This window comes from Podarcis gaigeae (assembly GCF_964106915.1).
Source record: "Podarcis gaigeae genome assembly, chromosome: 5".
NCBI classification, from domain to species: Eukaryota; Metazoa; Chordata; class Lepidosauria; order Squamata; family Lacertidae; genus Podarcis; species Podarcis gaigeae.
Window position 1 is genome coordinate 98920240 of NC_139681.1, and position 26733 is coordinate 98946972.

The 26733-nt window shown below is 48.3% G+C and overlaps 1 protein-coding gene across 4 annotated transcripts in view; it reads left to right on the plus strand.

Annotated features, from left to right (window-relative positions):
• The window catches only part of LPP (LIM domain containing preferred translocation partner in lipoma), a 281558-nt gene that overhangs the window by 150448 nt on the left and 104377 nt on the right, over positions 1-26733 (plus strand). For all 4 annotated transcript variants that reach the window (XM_083739588.1, XM_083739585.1, XM_083739587.1 and 1 more), the window contains 2 exons: positions 9753-9874; positions 16657-16779. In XM_083739588.1, coding sequence (XP_083595714.1) covers positions 9753-9874; positions 16657-16779 — 245 coding nt within the window. The remainder of the gene's footprint in view (positions 1-9752; positions 9875-16656; positions 16780-26733) is intronic.

Genomic DNA, 26733 nt, shown 5'->3' on the forward strand with positions numbered 1-26733 from the left:
TAACCCGTGAAATGCAGTCCAGGACCGGTCCAGAATCTGAAGGTTCCAGTAGGAGTCAGTCCGACAGGGCCAAGGCAGGGCACGAGGCAGGAAACGAGGCAAAGGATCTCAGGCAGGATCTGGCATACAGCAATGTTGCTCCAGAAACTGGGGCAGGGTCCAACAGACTTTTTATCTTTGTCGGGGTAGTGGCCGGCCCTGATCCCCCAGCGACTCGCTTCCCTGTTTTGCCCGAAGGTGAGCACTCCTCCTGCGAGTACTCAGGTCTCTCCGTCTCTCAGACCTGAGTCTCCACAGCTCCGGAGACGTCGGTGGGTTACTAGACCCAGGGGCCGCCTCAGCCTCCCCTGACCCAACTGGTAGTGGAGCAGCTGTAAGTGATGGCCCAGCTGGAGGCAACGAAGTCATCCCCGCATCTGGAGCCAGGGCAGGCTCAGGCCCCTGGCTCGGCCCAGCTGGTGCTTGTTGCAGGGGAACCTGTGCTGACTGGGACTCTTCAGGATCAGGCCCCAGACTTGGTTCAGAAGATGCCTGAGGCAAAGGATCTGGTGCAGACCGAGACTCCTCTGGTTCCAAGTCCAAGCCAGAGTCCGAGGCCATCACATCAAACTCTCACTGATCTGGACAGTCATGGATGGACACATCCATGGGGTTTGTGTGACCCTTGTCTCCTCTTTCTCCTCCTCCTCCTCCTCCTCCTCCTCCTCCTCCTCCTCCTCCTCCTCATCTTCTATCATAGAATTGTAGAGTTGGATGGGACTCCGAGGATCATCTAGTCCAACCTCCTGCAATGCAGGAATCTCAACTAAAGCGCCCCTGAAAGATGGCCATCCAACCTTGGCTTAAAAAAATCCAGTTCTCCGAGGTTGACCATTCAACTGTCAAACAGCTCTTGTCAGAGGGTTCTTCTTCTTTATCATCATCATCTTCTTCTTCTTCTTCTTCATCTTCTTCTTCACCAGTAAGTGTGCCCATAAAACTTCTGGTTCTGATCTCAGCTCACCCAGAGATCTCCTTCTAACTTGCAAGCCCAGAGCGTATGGCTTAAATATCAGCCACGCACATGTTCAAAAACCATCTGCTGCTGCTCATATCTGGCCTAAGCGATGCGTCAGTCCCCTGCACACGCCTGAGTGGAGGCCTGCCATGTGTGCCCGGGCGAAGCCGAGTGTTTTTCGATTGGGTAACCATCCACTTGGAATATTCCCGGCACGTCTCACTGCCCTAATCCACCCGGAATTTGACGGCTTCAGGAGCGGGAGGAAAACATCCACATACGCCTTCGGCGGAGGGCAAATTATCGACTTCTGAAGCTGGAAACAGCAGAGCGGATTTCTGTTTGTTCAACATTTGGCTTCTTAGAATGATGGTGTCACGAGGGAGTTACTTAAACAAATTGCTTTATTATTACAACGTGGCATGGAAGAATTAAGGAGCGTGTGTGTGTGTGGAACCGCATTTCTCCTTTTATCTCCCGTAAGAAAAGTTACTTCATTATCACTTTCTCTTTGTGTAAGATCCTTGCCTTTAATATGTAACCTACCTCCTAGGGTATCACGGTTATTTATTCTGAGTTTTAGCCCGGATGTTTTCCACGTAGGCAATATTTAAACCTTATTTCATGTAATTATTATCATATCTTTGGGAGGTTTGTGCCAATTAGGCTGCATCTCTTTAATGTGCTGTCAGTGATGGAGGGGAGAAGAAGAAGGCAGGCTAGCTCTGGGTGTCCTCAAAGCTTCCACCTATGGGCAGGTACCCTGTCTCTCTGGGAACTATAGCGCAGAATTGGTAAACTCGGTGCAGAGTTAAGAGCCGTTGCTCACCCTTCACCAACCTGGTGCCATCCAGATGTTTTGAACCTCAACTCCAGCAGCCCCAACTGGCAAGAGAAGTGTGGTGTAGTGGTTAGAGTGCTGGCCTAGGACCTAGCAGACCAGGGTTCTAGTTCCCAGGTGGCCATAAAGCTCACCAGTCTTCCAGCCTAAGCTACCTCACAGGGTTGTGAGGTTGTGAGGCTAAAATGGGAAGGGGAGAACGCCATACTCCCATACCTCCTGACTGGGCCATGCTGTAGAATTGGCACTTTCTGGGAACATGACGGAGACTATAATAGGATTAATAAAACAGGACGGGCATGGTAATAGGATCAGAAGTGAGAAGCGCTTTAGGAACACATTCAAAGCCAAAAGAAAGGGCATCTGTTTGTCCCTCTCTCTTCAGGAACTGGGGGAGAATGAAGGCTACCTTTGACTTCTAGTAATAAATACATAAATAGACACAGAGCTCATGCAGAAAGCACTCTTGTGCAATTGAAAGCGAGGGTGGGCAACCTCAGAAGGCGGGTGCATTTTAAGTGCTCCACCGCCAAATGTGTGAACAGCCTTGCGTTTGAAGTGATATGAAAGCTTTTGTCTGCTGTGTTCGATCTGCGACGGCTCGGTCATCTTTTCCCTTGGCGGTGGCTTCAATGGCCTTGATTTAAAATCAGCCCACTTTGTCGCGTGTCCTGACCTTGCACAGAAGCCGGAGCAACAATTGGCCTTTAAAAACTCTCCCCGGGTGGCAGCAAAGCTGAGCCTGGCCAGGGGTTGCTGGAAGCTGTGTGTCTCTGTGGCCGAGCAAGGTGTGGGATTGGGAATCAAACCAGGTATGATTTATCAAGGAGCACCCTCAATGGGCTGCTTTTGTAGTTAGTTAGCTAGCTGGATGGGTTCATTGGCTGGGTGCATTGATACCCACTCGCTGGATCATCACCTTGTCGCGTAGAGTGGGCTTGCATGTTCCTATGGCCCTTGTGAGCGAAGCCGTCGGGAATCTTGTACTCCCAGCAGGGTCACCCAAGGCGGTAAGGTCAAAGGGAAGGAGCCAGACAAAGAATGATCCAATAAGTCCTCAGTGGCAGAACAGGCTGATGATAACAAGCGGTATGTTACAACGGCTGTGAAGGCAGATGAAGGCTGCAGCAGATAGTATTCTACCAGTTTGTTGTGACTGCTTTATGCCATCGGAACAGAGCCCTACTGCGAAGACTGTGCGTTGGTCAGCATGCACTGATCTACACACATAAAACAAATTCACACACAGGGGTCTTCCAAAAACCCACCATGTTTATGGAAGACAATCTTACTCGGCTACGAGTGATCACCAAAGAAAGAAAGAAAGCTTGAGGATAGCACCAAAGAATTGTAGAATTGGAAGAGACCCCCAAGGATTACAGAATCATAACGCAGTAGAGTGGAAAGGGACCCCGAGGGACATCTAGTCCAACCCCCTGCAATGCAGGAATCTCAGCTAAAGCATCCCAGACAGATGGCCATCCAACCTCTGCTTAAAGACCTCCAAGGAAGGAGGTAAAGGTAAAGGACCCCAGACAGTTAAGTCCAGTCGCGAACGACTCTGGGGTTGCGGCGCTCATCTCGGTTTACGGGCTGAGGGAGCCGACATTTGTCCGCAGACAGTTTTTCTGGGTCATGTGGCCAGCATGACTAAGCCGCTTCTGGTGAAACCAGAGCAGTGCACAGAAACACCGTTTACCTTCCCGCCAGAGTGGTACCTATTTATCTACTTGCATCTTGACGTGCTTTTGAACTGCTAGGTTGGCAGGAGCAGGGACCGAGCAACGGGAGCTCACCCTGTCACGGGGATTTGAACCACCAACCTTCCAATCGGCAAGACCAAGGCTCAGTGGTTTAGACCACAGCGCCACCCGCGTCCCCAAAGGAAGGAGAGTCCATCACCAATATTGCAAAGGAATACTGAAACATGGAGAGCTGAACTTAAACTTGGAGAAATGTAATTTGGGAGACACCGGAAATGACAAATTTGTACATCACTCTTTGCTATTTTGGGGAAGTCTGGTTTCTTCGGAGGAAATCTCGTCACCCGCTGCGACCGATGTGGTTCGCAGGTGAGCAAGGGACCACCTGGCTTTGAAATCTGCAAGTCCGTATGGTGGATCAGGGCCAGTCACGGTACTGATGAGAGAATGGTTATACTCTGTGTTCCCAAAATAGCTTATACCGCCTGGAACAGCCTCTGCAGAATCCGCGTGGCCAGAACGCCTTCCGTTTGGGAGCCTTAATTGCGGATAAATACTGTGCTGTTTGAAGAAAAGTCTTTTAAAAGCCAGATTCCTGGTTCGCTGTCGGGATCAGTGGGGTGCTAATGCGCCTGCCTCCCGGCTGAGAGCGCCTAATTCAGCATCTCATCTTCCCGGCACACTCGCGGCCTAACTGATTTCGCCTCTTGACGGGCTTGAAAACAACAGGAAGGCTAATTGCCATTCCTGCCGCATCAGATGGTGAGTCCTGGAGTAATTTGCCCCAGATAAGAAGCAGACGAACCAGCCCTTCTAATGAGATCCCCCGAAACGTCTTGTTTGCTTCCGAATTTTCTCTCCTCCCTGCTAGGAGATGCTGGAGAAGGTTAAAGCTGCTTTAGTCTTGATAGCTTCGAACAAAGAGCGAGGATAATATTTCGATTGCTGGCTGACCTGTCTCCGTTTGGGGCTGTGAAGATGCTTCTCGAGACTCCGCCAAGGGTGAAGTCAAATTGCTAGAGAATCACAGCACCTGTTGTGGCTGCAGAAACCAGGAACTCTTAACTGCTTCCTCCTGTGTTGTTTTTGCTGCATTAGCAGCACCAAAGGGACCTCTCCAGGTCGCAAGCCTGGGCAGTGTTTCTGGAGGTCCTGGGCTGCCCAGGTGACAAAAGCCCTCTCTCAGCCTTGCTGATGTGGCTCAAACTCCCAATCACTTTCTAAACAGCAGCTTGTATAAACTTAAGTTTGTCTAAACAAAAATGTTTTTATCAAGCGCTGAAAAGGGTAGAGCGATGTTGCATACCTAATAGTGATATTTAATCATAGAATCATAGAGTTGGAAGAGACCACAAGGGCCATCGAGTCCAACCCCCTGCCAAGCAGGAAACACCATCAGAGCACTCCTGACATATGGTTGTCAAGCCTCTGCTTAAAGACCTCCAAAGAAGGAGACTCCACCACACTCCTTGGCAGCAAATTCCACTGTCAAACAGCTCTTACTGTCAGGAAGTTCTTCCTAATGTTTAGGTGGAATCTTCTTTCTTGTAGTTTGGAACCATTGCTCCGTGTCCGCTTCTCTGGAGCAGCAGAAAACAACCTTTCTCCCTCCTCTATGTGACATCCTTTTATATATTTGAACATGGCTATCATATCACCCCTTAACCTCCTCTTCTCCAGGCTAAACATGCCCAGCTCCCTTAGCCGTTCCTCATAAGGCATCGTTTCCAGGCCTTTGACCATTTTGGTTGCCCTCCTCTGGACACGTTCCAGTTTGTCAGTGTCTTTCTTGAACTGTGGTGCCCAGCTCCCTTAGCCGTTCCTCATAAGGCATCGTTTCCAGGCCTTTGACCATTTTGGTTGCCCTCCTCTGGACACGTTCCGGTTTGTCAGTGTCCTTCTTGAACTGTGGTGCCCAGAACTGGACACAGTACTCCAGGTGAGGTCTGACCAGAGGAGAATACAGTGACACTATTACTTCCCTTGATCTAGATGCTATACTCCTATTGATGCAGCCCAGAATTGCATTGACTTTTTTAGCTGCCGTGTCACACTGTTGGCTCATGTCAAGTTTGTGGTAGGCAGCAATAAAAATAAATGAGGCCTCTCTGCAATCCCCCCCCCAAAAAGCCAACTCAGAGTATGGACCCTCACTCTGCATGCACTTTATGAAGAGACCTTTGGAGACAGAGGAGATTGGATTTCAAATATGTACACAAAAGCCATATACACTGGGCACCAGCTCTGCCCCCAGTGGCTGGGGAAACTCAGCCAGATGGGTGGGGTATAAATAATAAATTATGATGATGATGATGATGGTGATGATTTCAGATTAGTTGGTATTTGATCCCCTTGCAAATTCCTGTATTTGGCCTCCTTTGTGCCACTTGGGCATTTTTGAATTAGGTGTCGACTGAAACCAACGCAGGGACACGGGTGGTGCTGTGATTTAAACCACTGTGCTACTTGGACTTGCCGATCGGAAGGTCGGTGGTTCAAATCCCCGTGACGGGGTGAGCTCCCGTTGCTCGGTCCTTGCTCCTGCCAACCTAGCAGTTCAAAAGCACATCAAAGTGCAAGTAGATTAATAGGTACCTTCTGGCGGGAAGGTAAACAGCGTTTCTGTGGTCTGCCAGAAGCGGCTTAGTCATGCTGGCCACATGATCTGGAAAAACTGTCTGTGGTCAAACGCTGGCTCCCTCGGCCTGTAGAGTGAGATGAGCGCCACAACCCCAGAGTCATTCGCGACTGGACTTAACTTTCAGGTGTCCCTTTACCTTTACCTAGAAACCAACACAAAGCAGGGATGGATCTTGCTCCATGCTTATGTTTGCCTTGCTGTTAAGGAAACCTGCCACTGCCTTCCCCATCCTGCGAGCAGCTCCTCTCCAACAGCTTGGATTTCCAGGAGGGTACCTCACCTGAAAGACGAAAACCAGAGCCGACAAGCTCACGGCGGGGATATGTGAGAAGCTGCCCCCCGGAGAGCCTGTTTAGACTCGAGCCCCGTCTTCAACCATCTGGTACCGACAAGGCTTCCTAAATCACGGCTTGGGCTGCTTGTTCCAGACATCAATATTATTTATGTAGATAATCAAATCTCTATAAACAGCCGCAGCGTGTGTTCGGGAGCCTACCGGAATATATCTCGGCACGAGAGAGGCAAATACCAGAGGCGTAGAACTTTATGGGGAAGGGGAGAAAACATCCGCCAAGCTGTCAAGGTTGTAATAAAGCCATCTTTATTTAGTGGCACCCTGGCCGTCGCCAGGGTCTCAGTCGGGTGCCGGTGATGTGCAGTGTGCGTTCTGAACGCCGCACAGGTACGGAGCAGACCTGCAATTTATGCGAGGGGTTTATGTTCTGGGGATTTGCAGACAAAGGCATCATCACGCAAGGTCGGGAAGACACCCTGGGATCTCCCCCTCTGGAGATATAGCATTGGGGGGCAGCAGGGGCCGTGGCCCTCAGCGGAAATTCAGAAAGTGGGCCAAAGATACCACAAAACTGGGAGGGAAGTGGCTCCCTTTTCTGGCCACGCAGCAGCAGGAAACATGGAGCGGACGTCTCTGGGGCGGCCGGATGGGCTGCGAGTGGATAGCAGACTGCCAGCCAGGCAGTGAGAATTCTGTCCCAGCTTAAGGAACAGACGTGTGGAATTGTGGCATGTCACATGTCTGTTTACATTCCAGCATGCTGGCAACCTCCATTTGTGTATAGCTTTCTGTTTTGCTTTGGACACGAAGGAGATCAGACATGTTTCCTTTTGTCCTGATCTACGCTTAATAAAAAGGGACACGGGTGGCGCTGTGGGTTAGACCACAGAGCCTAGGACTTGCTGATCAGAAGGTTGGTGGTTCAAATTCCCGCAATGGGGTGAGCTCCCGTTGCTCGGTCCCCGCTTCTGTCAACCTAGCAGTTCGAAAGCACATCAAAGTGCAAGTAGATAAATAGGTACCGCTCCAGCAGGAAGGTAAATGGTGTTTCCGTGCGCTGCTCTGGTTTGCCAGAAGCGGCTCAGTCATGCTGGCTACATGACCCGGAAGCTGCTCTGCTGCTCCAGAGAAGCGGACATGGAGCAATGGATCCAAACTACAAGAAAAAAGATTCCACCTAAACATTAGGACGAACTTCCAGACAGTAAGAGCTGTTCGACAGTGGAATTTTCTGCCAAGGAGTGTGGTGGAGTCTCCTTCTTTGGAGGTCTTTAAGCAGAGGCTTGACAGCCATATGTCAGGAGTGCTCTGATGGTGTTTCCTGCTTGGCAGGGGGTTGGACTCGATGGCCCTTGTGGTCTCTTCCAACTCCTATGATTCTAGGATTCTATGATTCTATGATTCTATGATTCTGTACGCCGGCTCCTTCAGCCAATAAAGCGAGATGAGCGCCACAACCCCAGAGTTGGTCACAACTGGACCTAATGGTCAAGGGTCCCTTTACCTTTACCTTACGCTTAATAAAACCTGCTTGCAAATATGCTCACACAGCCTCTCATGCCACTTCTGTCTGTGCAGTGTTTTCTCTGCTGGATAGCGTGCTCAGTCTTCTAAAGCCTGGGTCGAAGATTTACGTTGCACCAAGGACCGGAGTTCGCCTGGCACCCCGACAAGTGGGCTGGGGCCAGCTGGAGGCCTGCCAGTTGCCCCCCTTTCCTTGGGTGCATGCCAGCAGCCAGGCCCTCCCTTGCCAGGATGGAGCCCCCTCTCATTGCCCACCCCTTTCAGCATCTCGTGATGGCATGCCACATGCTTCTCATGCCATGGCTAGCGCCACTGCCATGTGCAACAGGTTGCTGCTGTCCTGGGTGCCCCCCCCCCCAGATCCTTCCTGCCCCGGGGCTGCCAGAGAACAACCAGGCAAGGCTCATCAGTACGGGAACAGGCCAGCAGCACAGCGGCTTCTGGGCCTGACAGGTGGATCTTCCTGTGAGCACACTACAAGCGAGTTGCAGTGCCCCATCTCTTTCGCACCTTGCCCCGGGCACAGGCAACCGACGCTATGCCACTGTCCCCCTGACAGCTCTCCTTTCCTTACTGGGCTCTGTGGCAGTTGTGTGAGGTTTCTGGGAGGCCGTGGGAGATCTCTCACGGGCTTCCCAAGATCTCAGATGGCCCCACGGTATCTTGTGGGATCCCGCAACTTTCCCAGAGCCCCATAGGCAAAGTGGAGGGCTTATAAACTCTTTCCATGCCACAGAAAGAGCTTTTTAAGAACTCCGGCTTGCTTAGCCGGGATCTGGAAAGGTCCACTGGAACGGGCACACTGTGAAAGGCCTCAGATGACAATTGCAGGGTCTGAGGCTCCCAGCTTTTGCTAGAGCAGGCATGTCCAACACGTAGATCTGGGGGGGGGGGGGTTCCAGGTAGATCGTGGGATCTCCCGGGTGCTCAACAACTCTGGGGCACCCCTTCCCAAAAAAGGATCAACAACTCTTGTCAATGGGTAGATCACTGCCATCAACGAGTAGATCACAGTCTCTTGGGAGTTGGACGTGCCTGTGCTAGAGCATTGCTTCTCAGACTTTTTTCTCTGAAGCACACTTTCAGAATAAAAATTTGCTCGTGCCATACTGAATTTTGTGTTGATAAGATATACATCGGAAAACAAAAAGGAACAGCTCCCAGCAGTGCTCGGTTTATAACACAGAACACAACGGTCACAGGACACCCAGAAAGTATAAAAGAATGCAGCTACATAAGAAGATGAATCATTCCCACAATATAACTATCAATGAGCCTCTTGCAGACGTAGCTTGAGTATTTAGTGCAAACCCAATGAGAGGTGTGATCTTGCTTTTGCTGGGTAAGGTCTCATTTGAGACAAACTAACTCTCCTCTCCTCATCAACACAAAGAAGCCTTTGTATTTTCCAATCTTTCATATTTGTCAGAGCTGGAAATCTCTGCTCAGAGCAATATGTCGTGGAGAATTGTAGAAGAATAGCCAGTGCTCTTGAAGAAAGATACTGTTTCTGGTTGTATATCCCACCAAATTACGTACTTTGATATTATCCTGTCCTGTACTAAACTGAAATGTTTCAAGGTTTCTTTGATTGCCCTCGAATGTTCCCTCCACACTTGCCTTCCTTTCCTGCCAAACCCTGGGAGAGCCTGTGGCCTAGAGGGATATTGTTTTTATCTTGCGTTCAGCTTGATCATTGATGGGTGGGGTACAAATAATAAAATTATTATTATTATTCCTGTCATCTATAGGTGACTTCCCACCACCGCCACCACCACCTCCACCTCCTTCTGATGATCTTGTGAATCCTCCTCCACCACCGCCCAGTGCCTTTCTTCCTCCTCCTCCTGATGAGGCCATGTTCAATGTTCAGGTAAGAAGGCGTCCATAGTGCTGCCAAGGGCACGGGTGGGGTTCTTGTGGTGCCCGGCTGTGGTCAAGGCGAATCAAGTGCCGATGGTGCTAGGTGCTGTACAGCGGCAGTGATGACCACCAAAAGAAAGAGCTGCTTCACGTGGCTTGTAGTTAAACTGTGGAACTCCCTGCCACAGGAGGCAGTGATGGCCAAATTTGTGGAGGAATTGTGCTTGAGTTCTGCTTGTGGGTTTCTCTTTAGTGTATCTGGTTGGACACAGTGAGAACAAGATGCTAAATGGGCCATTGGACTGACCAGCAGGCCTCTTTTTATTTTCTTAGAACGGTATCTAAAAAAATCCCAGTCTTATGCTTTCCCATTATATGTTACACCATCACTTGTATTTACTTTACTTATAATGTTAGTCTTCCTTTCCTTTTTAATTCCCCCCCATACTAGCAATCTACCTACTTTATTTGCAAACTCTGTTTCAAATATTTTAATTTCTGTTTCATTTCTTGCCACGTTTAAATAGCTTAGCCTTTCTTATATGCTTAATGGTCAGTTTAGATCCAGGTGTCTCATGAACATCACTAAGTTGGGGTCAGCAGGGTGAGGGATTTGCAAAGGTGCGGCCAAGAAGTAGAAGGCATTTTATTCCATTGCCAACTCAAGGAAGATGATACCCATCTGCAGCATTTAGCCAGAAAGCGTTGCATGTGTATGACCCAATTAAGCCTTGCAGCAACAGCCCTGCAGTGCTGACCAGTACAGTACCTTGCAATTTCAGATCTGAGGCTGAAGTGGTCACTGCGCTTACTGTCACACATTGTAGGTTTGTGGATGGTCTGTGTTTCGATCTGGGGGGGGGGGCTCCCTCCCACTTCAGAACTGATAAGCAGCTTTGTTTTGTTACTGGCTGCTGGTTTTATTTGACATTATTTGGATGGTTGGCATTTCTATGCTGTCAGCTGCATGGATTTCCGTGGTGGAAGGGAAGGAGACAGAACAATTTAAAAGAAAAGATTTGACCAGGTGGCAGCGGAGACCCAGCGAAGGTGCTTAGAGTGGCTCAGGGAAGCTTTTCTGTTTGGTCGTGTCCAGTCCACCTCTTTGTGACCCCCTGGACCAGAGCACGCCAGGCACTCCTGTCTTCCACTGCCTCCCGCAGTTTGGTCAAACTCATGCTGGTAGCTTCAAGAACACTGTCCCACCATCTCGTCCTCTGTCGTCCCCTTCTCCTCGTGCCCTCCATCTTTCCCAACATCAGGGTCTTTTCCAGGGAGTCTTCTCTTCTCATGAGGTGGCCAAAGTCTTGGAGCCTCAGCTTCAGGATCCGTCCTTCCAGTGAGCACTCAGGGCTGATTTCCTCCAGAATGGAGAGGTTTGATCTTCTTGCAGTCCATGGGACTCTCAAGAGTCTCCTCCAGCACCAGAATTCAAAAGCATCCATTCTTTGGCGATCAGCCTTCTTTATGGTCCAGCTCTCACTTCCATACATCACTACTGGGAAAACCAGAGCTTTTACTATATGGACCTTTGTTGGCAAGGTGATGTCTCTGCATGCCCCCATTTCCGCTTACAGTGTGCCTAGAAAGCAAGGCTTGGGTTCAGGTGGTTTTCCCCTTTCCCTGGGAAAACCTGCTCTTTAGACCAGACCAAATGGCAATCTGGGGGAGAAAAAACTGAATTGGTGTTTGCTTCGATTGAGCGCAAAGAGAAGATTTCCCCAGGGGGAAGCAGTGGGGCAAAAGGAAGTCAGAAAAGCCCTCAGCCTCTTCCTTCCTGTAAAGAAGACCCAGGATAGTTCAGCTGGCAGAGCACGAGATGCTTAATCCCAGGGTTATGGGTTCGAGACACACAGTGGGGAAAAGATTCCTGCATTACAGGGGGTTGGACTAGATGATCGCTACTGGGAAAACCATAGCTTGAACTATATGGGCCTTTGTTGGCAAGGTGATGTCTCTGCTTTTTAAGATGCTGTTTTTTTAAGATAAAATACAGCAAATAATGGAACCCAAAGAACAATACAATAGCCCTCCTCCCCACAGATCTGTTTAAAAGGCTGCAAGATATGAATCAGCCCAAGGCCTGGTTGAACTGGTCACATCTGGGGCAGAAGAGGCTGCCTTATATTGAATCACCCAACTGTTGCCTCTTGCCTTTCCTTAAAGCAAAACTTTGGGAAAGCGCCCCCAAATCTACTGCATGTTATACATGTTATCCTAAACATTAGGAAGAACTTCCTGACCGTTAACAGCTGTTCGACAGTGGAATTTGCTGCCAAGGAGTGTGGTGGAGTCTCCTTCTTTGGAGGTCTTTAAGCAGAGGCTTTAAGCAGAGGCTTGACAACCATATGTCAGGAGTGCTCTGACAACCATATGTCAGGAGTGCTCTGATGGCGTTTCCTGCTTGGCAGGGGGTTGGACTCGATGACCCCTGGGGGTCTCAGTTCTCTGAGAAGATGAGACTTGGCAGGGTGAGTTCTCCCACAGCTCAGTTATCGAGGGTGAAGATGGAATTCCCATCAGAAATATTTTCTGCGGCGACGAGCGCATTTGGATGCTGTCTCTGCCTGACCCGTTGGTGACATTCTGTCGACTGGCTGAGAATGAGGGCTTCTGGTTTGTTGAGAATCTCCCCCCAGTCGCGGCTGCTGGACTTGTCCTGTGCCAGGAAGCCTCCCTTCTCCTCCTCCTCCTCCGATTGTTCGGCGTGCCACCTTGCCGCCAGAGACCGTTAATTCTATTTAATGGCTAATTAAACGCTAATTCATGCTGCATTTGGAACAGGATTAAGGTCGGCGGGGGTGGGAGCCAGCAAAGAAACGGGAAGCTCTCGCAGTGGCCATAATTATCGATAATGAGCTCTGGGCTGTAATTTTATTAATTAAAAGGGGAGAGAAGAGGCAATATCCTCTGGAGCTGTTCTCCGTCAGAAAGAGCGCTGCTGCCGGGAAAAGGTTTAATGACCTTTTTGGATGGGCCTGGGTCTTGATCTTCATCCCCAGATGGGACGCAAGTGGGGGGCAAAGGAGCTGGGGTTTGTTTTTTTTGGGGGGGGGAGAAAATGCCGCACCACCTCCTATTCCATCTAACGCCGAAAACACACCCCAAGACACAGAGGTTTTCCCCCAAAACACTATAATTTCCAAGCCAGATGCAGCTTTAATTCTAGCCAAGCAATAATGAGTTGTCTTTACAACAACATAAACCGATTTGATGTGCAAAGTAGTTTCTCTGTGTTATTCCGCCTCCCTGCGACCGAGATAACGTCCATGGGTCTCTTATTTTTCCTGCATTTGCTGTTGGCCAAATGCATCCAGTGTTGATTCATTAATATAATTCCCCAGAAAGCAGAGTTAAAGTCCCCCGAGGGTAGGTTTCATTTTAGAATTCTTCTTTATATATAATTTTTATGGAGTTTTCAATTTTACATTTCAAAATAAACATTTTGCGAACTTCAAAATATCCAGTGACTTCCCTTCTTCTCCTTCCATGGTTCATTTTAAGTATCATACTGTACATTCCTGAATATTTTACTGTAACCATTCAAATCAGTTTTCCACTTTTACATCCATAAAAAACCATTTACTCTGTTGAATTTGATCTTACTGCTGCCAGTGTTTTCAGGTATCTACAGTTATTTTCCAGATATTCAATAAATGTATTCTACTCTTCTTTAAATATATGTTCTTCTTGCTCTCTTATTCTACATGTTGAATGTGCAAGTTCTTCATATTCTGTCAATTTAAGTTGCCAATCCTCCTTAGTTGGGGCTAACAAAACACAAGCCGCAGTTGTTGCATACATAAATAAATAACCTTTTCTGTCACCTAGGAGTTTCTGTCAGGGTTATTCCCAACAGGAAGGACTCTGGTTTGGGGGGGAAAGTAGTTTCAAACATGTTTTTCAATTCATTACAAATCATTTCCCAATATACTTTTACATTTTTTCATGTCCACCACATGTGAAAAAAGTCTCTCTCTGCTTCGTTACACTTCCAACACATATCTGATTCTGTTTCATAAATCTTAGCCAACCTACGTGGCATTTGTTACCATCTATGAATCATTTTCAAATAATTCTCTTTTGGTGTATAACATGCAGTAAATTTTGGGGCGCTTTCCCAAAGTTTCTCCCAGAGGTTAAGATCTATATTGTGTCCTTATATCTGTTGCCCAGTGTCTCTGGGCGAAGCAATGTCTATCTATGAAACACTGTTAGCAAACCAACATTTTTGGACCCACTTTCGTGCATGTGATGAAGATAAGATGTGCTGCATATTTGCGTGCTGAGAAGGAGGTGGGGGAGCGGCAGTGGAGCAAGGCATGGCGGCCGCTGCCCTTTAAAAATGGGGACATGATCCCTCTTGAGTCAACTGTGAGAATGTACCCAAGTCGCCCTGCTAACCAGGAGAGCAGCGATTCCTCTCGATTGAGCCGGGCCTGAAATGCCATTGGATGAGGAACATTGCATCCAGACTGCTTCCTTCCTTACTCTGCTCTCCTCGTTTTTTCCAATAATTTATTATTATTGGGGAATTAAATAACCCCAATTGGATGGCGGCTAACAGATTGAGGTTGAATCCTGACAAGACAGAAGTACTGTTTTTGGGGGACAGGAGGTGGGCAGGTGTGGAGGATTCCCTGGTCCTGAATGGGGCAACTGTGCCCCTGAAGGACCAGGTGCGCAGCCTGGGAGTCATTTTGGACTCACAGCTGTCCATGGAGGCGCAGATTAACTCTGTGTCCAGGGCAGCTGTCTACCAGCTCCACCTGGTACGCAGGCTAAGACCCTACCTCCCCGCGGACTGTCTCGCCAGAGTGGTGCATGCTCTAGTTATCTCACGCTTGGACTACTGCAACGCGCTCTACGTGGGGCTACCTTTGAAGGTGACCCGGAAACTGCAATTAATCCAGAATGCGGCAGCGAGACTGGTGACTGGGAGTGGCCGCCGGGACCACATAACACCGGTTCTGAGAGATCTGCATTGGCTCCCAGTACGTTTCCGAGCACGATTCAAAGTGTTGGTGCTGACCTTTAAAGCCCTAAACGGCCTCGGTCCTGTATACCTGAAGGAGCGTCTCCACCCCCATCGTTCAGCCCGGATTCTGAGATCCAGCGCCGAGGGCCTTCTGGCGGTTCCCTCATTGCGAGAAGTGAGGCTACAGGGAACCAGACAGAGGGCCTTCTCGGTAGCGGCGCCCGCCCTGTGGAACGCCCTCCCATCAGATGTCAAAGAGATAAACAAAGACATCTTAAGGCAGCCCTGTTCAGGGAAGTTTTTAATATGTAATGCTGTACTGTTTTTAACACTGATTGGGAGCCGCCCAGAGTGGCTGGGGAAAACTCAGCCAGATGGGCGGGGTATAAATAATAAATTATTATTATTATTATTAACCCATCAGTGTCTTGACAGCGGTTGTAAATTGATGCTTCATTGTCTGAGATCCAAAGGGCCTTGGTGGAACTGCTGGGCAAGGGGAGCGTCCCCCCCCCCCAAATTTTTCCCCCCTGCTGCCCAAGAACATCTTCTATTACCACCCAATAAGCCAGATTTTGAGGCGCTCACTTTGGTGCAGAACAAAGCCCCCAGCTCCTTGCAGAGCAAAATGGGGACTTGCTTTTGACACCCCTGTTCTCCACCGTGCACGAGTGAGGCGGGCTGTAGCACAATAGCAGAGGATCTGCTTTGAATGCAGAACAACCCAGGTTGAGTCCCCTGCCTGGGGGGGGGGGGGGCTGCTGCCAGTCAGTGTAGGCAACACGGAACTCAATCGACGGCCTGGTCTGGTATGAGGCAGCTTAAAGCACCACCCTTCAAATTGCTGAAGGCGTTGCAGAATCACACCCTGCAATGCCGCCCCAGAACACACCGTAACCCCACCCCTTGAGAGACGCGTCTGCGCTCTTAAGCTGGGGAAAGGGGGAGCTCTGTCCTGGGTCCTGGGTTCCAATCCTGGGTCCTGGGTTCCAATCCTGACCTTTCCAGGTAGAGTTGGGATCATCTCTTGCCTGAGACTCTGCCAGCAGCAGACAATACTGCAGCATTTTTTTCCTGGTTGTTCTCAGGTTGTTGGTGAGACGTCGCCATTATTATCACCTTTTCCTAGATTGTTTCCAAATTCTTTGGATTCCAAGTTGTTTTTATCACAGAGGAACTGTTGTCGTTATCATCATCGTCGTCATCATCATCATCATCATCATCTATTATTTATACCCTGCCCATCTGGCTGGGTTTCCCCAGCCATCCTGGGTGGCTACCAACAGAATTAAAAGCACAATAGAACATCAGGCATTAAAAACTTCCCGAAACAGGGCTGCCTTCAGGTGTCTAAAACTCAGATAGTTGTTTATTTCCTTGACATCTAGTGGGAGCGTGTTCCACAGGGCGGGCACCACCACCGAGAAGGCCCTCTGCCTGGTTCCCTGTAACCTCACTTCTCACAGGCAGGGAACTGGCAAAAGGCCCTCGGAGCTGGACCTCAGTGTCTGGACAGAATGATGGGGGTGGAGACACTCCTTTAGATATACTGGACCGAGGTTCTTTAGGGCTTTATAGGTCTCCTCCAGCACCATAATTCAAAAGCATCAATTATTCAGTGATCAGCCTTCTTTATGGTCCAGTGAATGAAGAGAACTCCCCCCCCAAAAAATGGGCTGTGCAGAAGACCCCCCAGGCCATAAATTCACCTCTTACTCCACCTGTCAGTTCCTCATTTTTTACACCCTTAATGCCAAATGGTTTCTCCACGGCATTCCTTCATTTCTTTGTGTGTTCCTTTCCCCTTCGTCTAGGTCAGCGCCGGCGGCAAAACCCTGGAGGAGAGGCGTTCCAGTCTGGACGCGGAAATTGACTCCTTGACCAGCATCCTGGCTGACTTGGAGAACAGCTCGCCTTACAAGCCGCGGACGCAACAGGTCAGAGTTGGGGAGAGATGGCAGACAGGACCCAGCGTCCACAATCAGCCTCTTCTTTCGGACGGGGGCTTGATGTGGGGGCGTAGGGTGTTGCATGCTGCCTGTTGCATTCAAAACAGACTGAAAAAGTGGCAAGGTTTTTTTTTCTCCCATAAATACCGCGTAGAGCAGCACGCTGGTTCCTACCACATCGGTGTTCCATGCCTCTATTCTGTTTACAAACTGTCTTGAGAATGATGCAAGCCACTAGTGAATCCCTCCACTTTTAGCAGTGTGGAGCCTCAGGTGAAAGACAAGTTTTCCTTGGAGATTTTTAAGCAGAAGTTGGATGGCCCACTGCCACGGGTGCTAATAATAATAATAATAATAATAATAATAATAATAATAATAATAATAATTTAATTATACACTGCCCTTTCCGGTTCAAAACTGGGCTCAGGGCAGCTAACAACAAATTTAAAACACTTAATTGATGCAACAAAAACAGCATAAAATACAGTATAAAACGTGAATAACAGTAAATTCAGAATTCAAAAATCAATTTAGGGGGGAAATCCATCCAGTAAACATTAGATGATCACCAGGGCTAGCTGGCTAAATTAGTCCTATTTGGGCCAGTGAGGAGACCAGGGCAGAATTAGCTGTGGGATCCCAGAGCAGGGAATCTTCATAAAAAGGGGAGGGGAGGGAAGGAAGGGGTATAAAAGATCAGGCTAAGTTCAAATTGAAAGCCAGGTGGTATAGCTCTGTCTTACAGGCCTGGCAGAAGGAGGTTAAATCCTGCAGGGCCCTGGTCTCCTGGGACAGAGCATTCCACCAGGTCGGAGCCATCACTGAGAAGGCCCTGACCCTGGCGGAGGATAGCCTGACTTCCTTAGGGCCCGGGACCTCTAAACTATGATTATTCATGGACCTTAAGATCCTCTGCGGGGCAGACCAGGAGAGGTGGTCCCATAAATATGAGGGCCCTAAGCCACAAAGGGCTTTAGCTGAGAATCCTGCATTGCAAGGGGTTGGACTAGATGTCCTTCGGGGTCCCTTCCCGCTCTCAGATTCTATGATTCTGTGAACGCTTGCAGGCCAGGGTGATGGTAGCAGATGCAGCCTTGCTTTCCCCTCCACGTTTAAGTGCTGTGCACGGAGCTTCTGCACAGATACCTGTGAAGAGAAACCAGGCAATCTGCTTAAAAAGAAGCAGCAACAGCCTCTCTTGACCGCTCTGCCAGAGAATCTTTCCCTTCTGACTGCCGCTGTCGTTCCTGTGATCTGAGCTTCAAATTGTGTTGCCTCTCTCTCTCCGCCCCCCCCACCAGCCCCTCTTTGTTGTCTAATCCCCCAGGCTGAAAACACTCTGGAAACAGCTCTGCTATCAGCAGGGTGCCTGCGTCAGCACCGTGGGGTGAAACCGGGGTGAGGTGGGTGGCAGGGATGAGTCACACAGGAAGCCAGGGCTTCGGAAGAGCAGTTTTCTGTTTGTGCGCCCAGAAGGAGAGTGCAAGGGGCTGCCCTGGAGGGATGGGACTCTGGGGATATTTTCCTGGAGGAGGAGGAGGAGGAGGAGGAGGAGGAGGAGGAGGAGGAAGAAGAAGAAGAAGAAGAAGAAGAAGAAGAAGAAGAAGAAGAAGAAGAAGAAGAAGAAGAAGAAAAGGAAGAAGAGGGAAGCCCTCTCCCCTAATGCTAGGATTTGTGGGTACCCAATGAAGCTGAAATTTGGAAGACGCAGGATGGATAGAATAATGTCCTCCATTAACCTGTGGAACTCACTCCCACAAGAAGCAGTGATGAGCAACAACTGAGATGGCTTTAAAAGAGGATTGGGCAAATTCACGGAGGAGGAGAGAACTATTGATGGCAACTAGCCAGGATTGCTATGCTTTGCCTCCACAGTTGGTGGCACAAAAGTGGGGACCCCACTGTATGAAAATATACACAAGTGGGGGGGGGGACAGGGGTTCAGGCCCAGGTAAGGTGCAATATAAAGTATAATATATAAAGCAAATAAGGTTCAAGAAAGGTACCCGCAATTACAAAACATACCCTATTTTCCCATCTATAAGGAGTTGTTGAGCATTTTTGGGGGGGAGGGAGGATTGCCAAAAATCGCTCACCAACACGCGTTGCTGCCTCTCGTCTGTCCCCTCGCCAGCAGAAGCTGCCAATCACCCGCCTAATTGCCGCAGCATCAGCCAATCAACACTAGCCCTTGACGCAGCAACCAATAACACACCCAATAGCCACTGGCAGCCGTGGCAGCAAGCAATCAAATGTCTACCTTATGCACTATCCATGTATAAGACGACCCCTACTTTTTAGCATGATTTTTAAAGAGAAAAACCTAGTCTTATACACAGATAAGTACTGTACATCCCGCTTTAGGTAAAGGTAAAGGGACCCCTGACCATTAGGTCCAGTTGTGGCCGACTCTGGGGTTGCGGCGCTCATCTCGCTTTATTGGCCAAGGGAGCTGGCGTACAGCTTCTGGGTCATGTGGCCAGCATGATGAATCCGCTTCTGGCAAACCAGAGCAGGGCACGAAAACGCCGTTTACCTTCCTGCTTGCAACCTATTTATCTACTTGCACTTTGACGTGCTTTCGAACTGCTAGGTTGGCAGGAGCAGGGACTGAGCAACGGGAGCTCACCCCGTCGCGGGGATTCGAACCGCCGACCTTCTGATCGGCAAGTCCTAGGCTCTGTGGTTTAACCCACAGTGCCACTCGTGTCCACCTGCTTTAGGAGTGCCTTGATAAATTCCCTTCCGGGGGAACATCACCTTCAGAAAAAGCACATATAATTTTTCACCATTTGGTGATTGAAATCTGACCTATACAACAGAATCAATACTCTTAAGACAAGAAATTAAGTTCGTTCATCTCTTTGACACGATTGCGCCGCATGGGCTGAATGCTTCTTTTGATCTGGGTTGCTTCTTGGAATGCCTCTTTCAGAAGCCTCTGTTATTTCTTCTATGTTCCCTATAAATGCTCACTAGATGGCTCCCTCTATGCTGTGCCGGCCAGTTTGCAGCAGACACCTGCCTTGTACCCTTTGCGGGACCTTACTAACCTGACAGGGTGAGTCAGCATGCTCACGGCCTCGGAAAGTTTGTTTCTTACAGTTTGGCTTGGGTTGCTGTTGTGTATTGTTCTCAGCTGAAGAAGGAGTTTTCCTCTGAAACTGGGATTACTGGCCTCCAGTCCTTTTGCCACAGCTGCTCCGCCACTTCCAGGAACTTTCTTGTGCCAGAGATTTGAAAAAAGATGTCATTTTAGTTTTGGACTTACGCTGATAACTCTGGAGTTTGCACTGTATGTTTTGTAATTGTGGGTACGTTTGTTGAACCTGATTTGCTTTATGTATTATACTTTATGTTGTCCCTTACCTTGGCCTGAACCCCTGTTTTCCCCACTTGTGTGTATCCACATCTGGAAGCAGCTTCTGAATACTGGTTGTGGGAAACCAAAGTAATCCAGGTGTTTTGGACTGTCTCTCCCATCAGCCACAGACAAACAGCAGAGAAAGCAGTTTCACTTGCTATCGTTTATTGTTGTTGTTGTTGTTTAGTCGTTTAGTCGTGTCCGACTCTTTGTGACCCCCTGGACCAGAGCATGCCAGGCCCTTCTGTCTTCCACTGCCTCCCGCAGTTTGGTCAAACTCATGCTGGTACCTTCAAGAACACTGTCCCACCATCTCGTCCTCTGTCGTCCCCTTCTCCTTGTGCCCTCCACCTTTCCCAACATCTGGGTCTTTTCCAGGGAGTCTTCTCTTCTCATGAGGTGGCCAAAGTATTGGAGCTTCAGCTTCAGGATCTGTCCTTCCAGTGAGCACTCAGGGCTGATTTCCTTCAGAATGGAGAGGTTTGATCTTCTTGCAGTCCATGGGACTCTCAAGAGTCTCCTCCAGCACCAGAATTCAAAAGCATCCATTCTTCGGCGATCAGCCTTCTTTATGGTCCACCTCTCACTTCCATACATCACTACTGGGAAAAGCAGGCGTGCTCTGGTCCAGGGGGTCACAAAGAGGCCGACACGACTAAACGACTAAGCAACAACAACAACAATCACCCCTGGCATAAAACAGTGAGGGTTAGTTTCTGCAGCTATCTCTTGGAAGTCTCCGAATTCATTTCCTATATTATGTTATGTTGCCTTTCTCTTTATATTCTGCCTTTCGGCCCCAAAAGTCCCCCATGTCAGCTCACAACGAGCAAACGAATGTGAATCCAAACAATGCAAATTATGTAAATTGACAAACAACATTTCAAAAATGGGGGTACTTCCTTTGCTGTCACTCAAGGCCCAGGTGGTCTTAGTGGCACTGAAATCCTTCCATCAGCTTTGGCTGGTGGCCTAGCTGTGCCCCTGTCTGGACAGGGAGAGCTTAACTTCTGTTGTCAATTGTAAGCTCTGGGTTAGATTACTGCAATGTGTTGTATGCTTGTGAAACAAGGACCACTTATAAACGCCATCTCCAACTCCTCGAAAGATTCCATCAACGGTGCCTCTGACAATTTGTATGCATCACTTGGGAAGACAGACGGACTAATATCAATGTACTGGAAGAAGCAAAGATCACCCATGTCAAAGCAATGATTCTTCAACATCAACTTTATTGGACTGGTCATGTTGTGCGGATGCCTGATGATCGCCTTCCAAAGCAACTACTCTATTCCGAAATTAAAAATGAAAAGTGTAATGCTGGTGGTCAACAAAAGAGGTTTAAAGATTGTCTCAAGGCAAATCTCTAAAAATGTAGTATAAACACCAACAATTGGGAAACACTGGCCTGCGAGCGCTCCAATTGGAGAACAGCCTTGACCAAAGGTGTTGTGGGCTTTGAAGACACCTGAACTCAGGACGCAAGAGATAAACGTGCGAAGAGGAAGGCACACTTGGCAAATCCACACTGTGATCAACTCCTGCCCGGAAACCTCTGTTCCCACTGTGGAAGGACGTGTGGATCCAGAACTGGCCTCCACAGTCACTTATGGACTCATTGTTAAACCCTGTTTATGGAAGACAATCTTACTCGGCTTCGAGGGGTGGCCAAAGAAGAAGAAAACCTGTGTGGCTTGCTCTGAAGACAGTTCGGAAACTTCAGCTGGTGCAGAATTTGCCAGCCACTGGGGCAAGACAGTTTGAGCAAATAACAGCAATCCTGGCCCGACTACACTGGTTGCCAATCAGTTTTCATTTTTTAAAAAAATATTTTTATTAACAATTTTTTGTTTAAATCACAATGCCAATAAAACAATACAATATCACATCTTTTAACATAGATCTTTTCACTTCTTTGGACTCCCTCACATCTCCCGCTCCTGCATTCCTGGTTGTAATTTTATTCAGCAAATTTATCCCCTTATTTTTAATCTTCATAATTAATTTTCCAATGTTATATCTCTAGTTTTAGCTATCCTTTTATTCAAATCTTAAAAAGTTTAGACATAACCAATATATTCCAAAATTTTTATCATTTCTTAAATTTATGTTATCCTCATAATTCACTTCCTTAAGCTCAATGGTGCCAAGTTGTTTATACTCTAGCATCCTTCTTAACATTCATACAATTTACAATATTTTTGTAAATAAGTCTTAAATTTCTTCCAATCTTCTTCCATCCTCTCCTCTCCCAGGTCTCGGATTCTGCCGGTCATCTCGGCCAGTTCCATGTAGTCTATCAGTTGCATCTGCCACTCTTCCAGTGTGGGTAGATCTTGAGTTTTCCAGTGCTTAGCGATGAGTATCCTTGCTGCCGTTGTTGCATACATAAAGAATGTTCGGTCCTTCTTTGACACATTCTGGCCGACAATACCCAAAAGAAAGGCCTCTGGTTTCTTAGGGAAGGTATACTTAAATACCTTTTCCAACTCATTATATATCATTTCCCAGAAAGCCTTCACTCTAGGGCAAGTCCACCAGAGGTGAAAGAATGTTCCTTCATTTTCCTTACACTTCCAACATTTGTTATCAGACAAGTGGTATATTTTTGCAAGTTTGACTGGGGTCAGATACCATCTATATATCATTTTCATAACATTTTCTTTCAAAGCATTACATGCAGTAAACTTCAACCCAGTAGTCCACAACCTCTCCCAGTCTTCAAACATAATGTTATATCCAATGTCCTGTGCCCACTTTATCATAGCCGATTTAACCGTTTCATTCCACTTCAGCAGCAAGTTATACATTTTTGAAAGTACTTTAGTCTTAGGCTCTAACAATTCTGTTTCTAGCTTCGATTTTTCCACCTGGAATCCTAGCTTTTTATCAAGTTTAAAAACTTCTTTAATCTGAGCATAATGTAGCCAGTCTCGCACTTTGTCTTTCATTTTCTCCTGACTCTGCAATTTCCAATTATCTCCATCTTTTTCTAATATTTCCCAATACTTCGGCCATTTGGCCTCCATATTGAGTCTTTTCCGGGCCTTAGCTTCCAATGGTGAAAGCCACCTTGGAGTTTTATTTTCCAGTAAGTCTTTGTATTTTATCCAGACATTAAACACTGCTTTTCTGACAATATGGTTCTTGAAAGTCTTGTTGATCTTAACCTTGTCATACCATAGATATGCATGCCAACCAAAAGCAATTCAACAGTTCAGGACTGTAATGCCTCAAGGTCTGCCTCTCCCCATATGGGCCTAGTGATCATCATCTATTCTAGATCCTTCTTCATGTGACTCCTCCACAAGAGGCCCAGAGGGCGGCAACACGAGAACGGGGCCTTTTCTGTGGTGACTCCCCATTTACGGAATGCTCTGCCCGGGGAGTCTCTCCTGGTGCCTTCATTACATCTCTTTAGGTGCCAGGCAAAAGTGTTCCTCTTCTCCCAAGCCTTCGGTTGATTAAACAATCTATGGGCTTTTGTGATAGGAGGTTTTATTGGCTTGGCTTGTTCCTGTTTTTGTTGTGCATTTTGTGTTCTCATTTTGCATTTTTATGTTGTGAACTACCCTGTGATTTTTTTGGATGCTGGGCAGTATACAAATTTTGATGGTGATGGTGATAGAAAACAACTTAGGCAGCGACTTCGCCTTTTGAGGGTCCCTCGCCGAGCCAGTGGGGCTAGGCAATTGGGAGAACTGGTGTCCCTTGATGGATCCAGCAGTCTTCCCCTCTGTATTCATTTTCCCCAACAGACTGGCCTGTTTTCAAGGATGGGAGGAGTGGGGGTACAATAACATTCCCCTCCCTGGTTTGCACACCTGAGAAGGTACATTTACACCCCACCTTTCCTCCCTACAAAGTGACGTACATCGCTTCTCCTCCTTCACCATTTAACCCCCACAACAACCCCGAGAGGTAGACCAGGCTGAGAGTGAGTGACTGGCCGTCAAGGTCATGGCTAAGTGAAGATTCGAACCCCAGTCTCGTAGGTCCTAGACCGACACTCGAACTGCCACACAACTCCTGGTTATATGCCCTCCCCTATCTGGACGTTATGGGATGCGGGTGGCGCTGTGGGTTAAATCACAGAGCCTAGGGCTTGCTGATCGGAATCGAATCCCCGTGACGTGGTGAGCTCCCGTTGCTCGGTCCCTGCTCCTGCCAACCTAGCAGTTCAAAAGCATGAAGTGCAAGTAGATAAATAGGTACCACTCCAGCAGGAAGGTAAACGGCGTTTCCGTGCGCTGCTCTGGTTTGCCAGAAGTGGCTTAATCATGCTGGCCACATGACCCGGAAGCTGGCTCCCTCGGCCAGTAAAGTGAGATGAGCGCCGCAACCCCAGAGTTGGCCACGACTGGACCTAATGGTCAGGGGTTCCTTTACCTTTTATCTGGACGTTCTCCTCTCAATTTCGGACATGTGTTTGGCTAGCTTTGTGATGAAAAGGCACTCTGCATATGCTCAGCAGCACTGCATTATTCCTTTGTGACCTGGAGCTGGAAATGGGCTCGGGGGCTGAGCTCTGGTGAGCCCCCTAGTGAGACGGCGTCTCCGTCCTGTATGGCATGTGAGTGTTTCAGAGAGAAGGGGGAAAGGCAAAACGTTTCGTCTGCGGCGCTGTTTATCTGCCAGACCCTGCTCCCTCCTGGCAGGAATAAATACATGCTGCGCTTTTAAAGCTCCAGACTGCTTTGGAACAATTGCAAGATGTTCTCAGTACAGAACAGTTTAGCTGTGGGTGGAGGATGCATCTCTCAGACACTTTGTCAGAGAACCGTCTGCGCCTCTTCCCTCCCTCTCTCTTCCCTGGGCTTGCTTTTTTAAAAAAACCAAACACAAAATATATTGATTGCCTTTTGCAGCGCTGGCTGCCTGGAACATATTGAGATCTGTTTGCGGATGTCTGGACGTGCCGTTGCTTTCTGTATATATTAAAGTTTCATTGACTTCAAGAGGAGAAACCAAAACTCATTTTATCTCTCTCTCTCTCTCTCTCTCTCTCTCTCTCTCTCTCTCTGGATGAGAGAGGTGGTAACTGGTCCCATCCAGAATGGAGGAAGGGATCGGGCTGGTTTCAGGACGCCGCAACTTGTGTTTTTATGGAACCCTAGAATTGTTGACTTTGAGGGGACACCAAAGGTCATGTATCCCAACCCCCCACAATGCAGGCATCTCGGAATCCCTGACAGACGAGGGTCAACCACCTTCCATAGAACTGCTTTTACCGACAGAAAGTTCTTCTTGTTGTCTAGTTAGTCCTTTCTTGCAGCTTGAATCCATTGGTCCTCCTTTGTGGAGCAGCAGAAAACAAGCTTGCTCCATCTTCTGTCTTGCAACAGAAGCAGCGAGCATCTCTGTTCCTTTCTTCTGGTTCCCCCTCCCTCATTTTTTAAAAACCTGCTTTTATTAATTTCCAAAACAGACCAATCCCACACCTGAGTTCTGGGGGACCATGACTCAGTCGCAGAGCAGCTGCTTTGCATTTAGAACATCCAAGGATCAGTCACCAGCCACTTAAGGGAGCTCAGCTTGCAGGACCTTGGAGAGCAGCTGCCAATCTGAGTAAACAGAGCTAAACTAACTGGACAAAAAGGGGATACGGCTGCCTTAGCAGGCACTTTATTGACCAGTAACCACAGGAAGGGCTATAGGTCAGCGGCAAAGCATCTTCTTTACATACAGAAGGTCCTAGGTTCCATCCCCGATGACATTTCCACCCAGGACTGCCTGAGACTCCAGAGAGCCAGTTCAATTCAGTGTATGAGCCTTCTGAGCTAGGTGGCCCATAGGTCTGTACAGTGGTACCTTGGGTTAAGTACTTAATTTGTTCCGGAGGTCCGTTCTTAACCTGAGGACCATTCTTAACCTGAAACCATTCTTAACCTGAAGCACCACTTTAGCTAATGGGGCCTCCTGCTGCCGCCGCAGCCCAATTTCTGTTCTTATCCTGAAGCAAAGTTCTTAACCGGAAGCACTATTTCTGGGTTAGCGGCGTGTGTAACCTGAAGCGTATGTAACCTGAAGCGTCTGTAACCCGAGGTACCACTGTATAAGAGTATCAGCCTTACATGCTGAGCTGGGTTGGTCCATTCTGCATTTTTCCAAATACAGTGGTACCTCGGGTTACAGACGCTTCAGGTTACATATGCTTCAGGTTACAGACTCTGCTAACCCAGAAATATTACCTCGGGTTAAGAACTTTGCTTCAGGATGAGAACAGAAATCACGCAGCAGCAGGAGGAGGCCACATTAGCTAAAGTGGTGCCTCAGGTTAAGAGCAGATTCAGGTTAAGAACGGACCTCCGGAATGAATTAAGTTCTTAACCCCGATATTTCCCAGCTTCTCCCCTCTGCAGCCTCTGAACTATGTCCTTCTGCAAACCACTGTTCTAAATCTATACTGTCTCCCTCTTCTCCGGGAAGTGCTGGAGGAGAGGAGCAGCGGACTCCACCGTTCCTCCTCTTCGGACCAGTCCCTCACAGCAAGTCCTGTATTGCAGGGGGTTGGACTAGATGACCCTCGGTGCCCTTCCAGCTTTGTGATTCTGTGGACCCTTGTCTCCAGCTCCCGC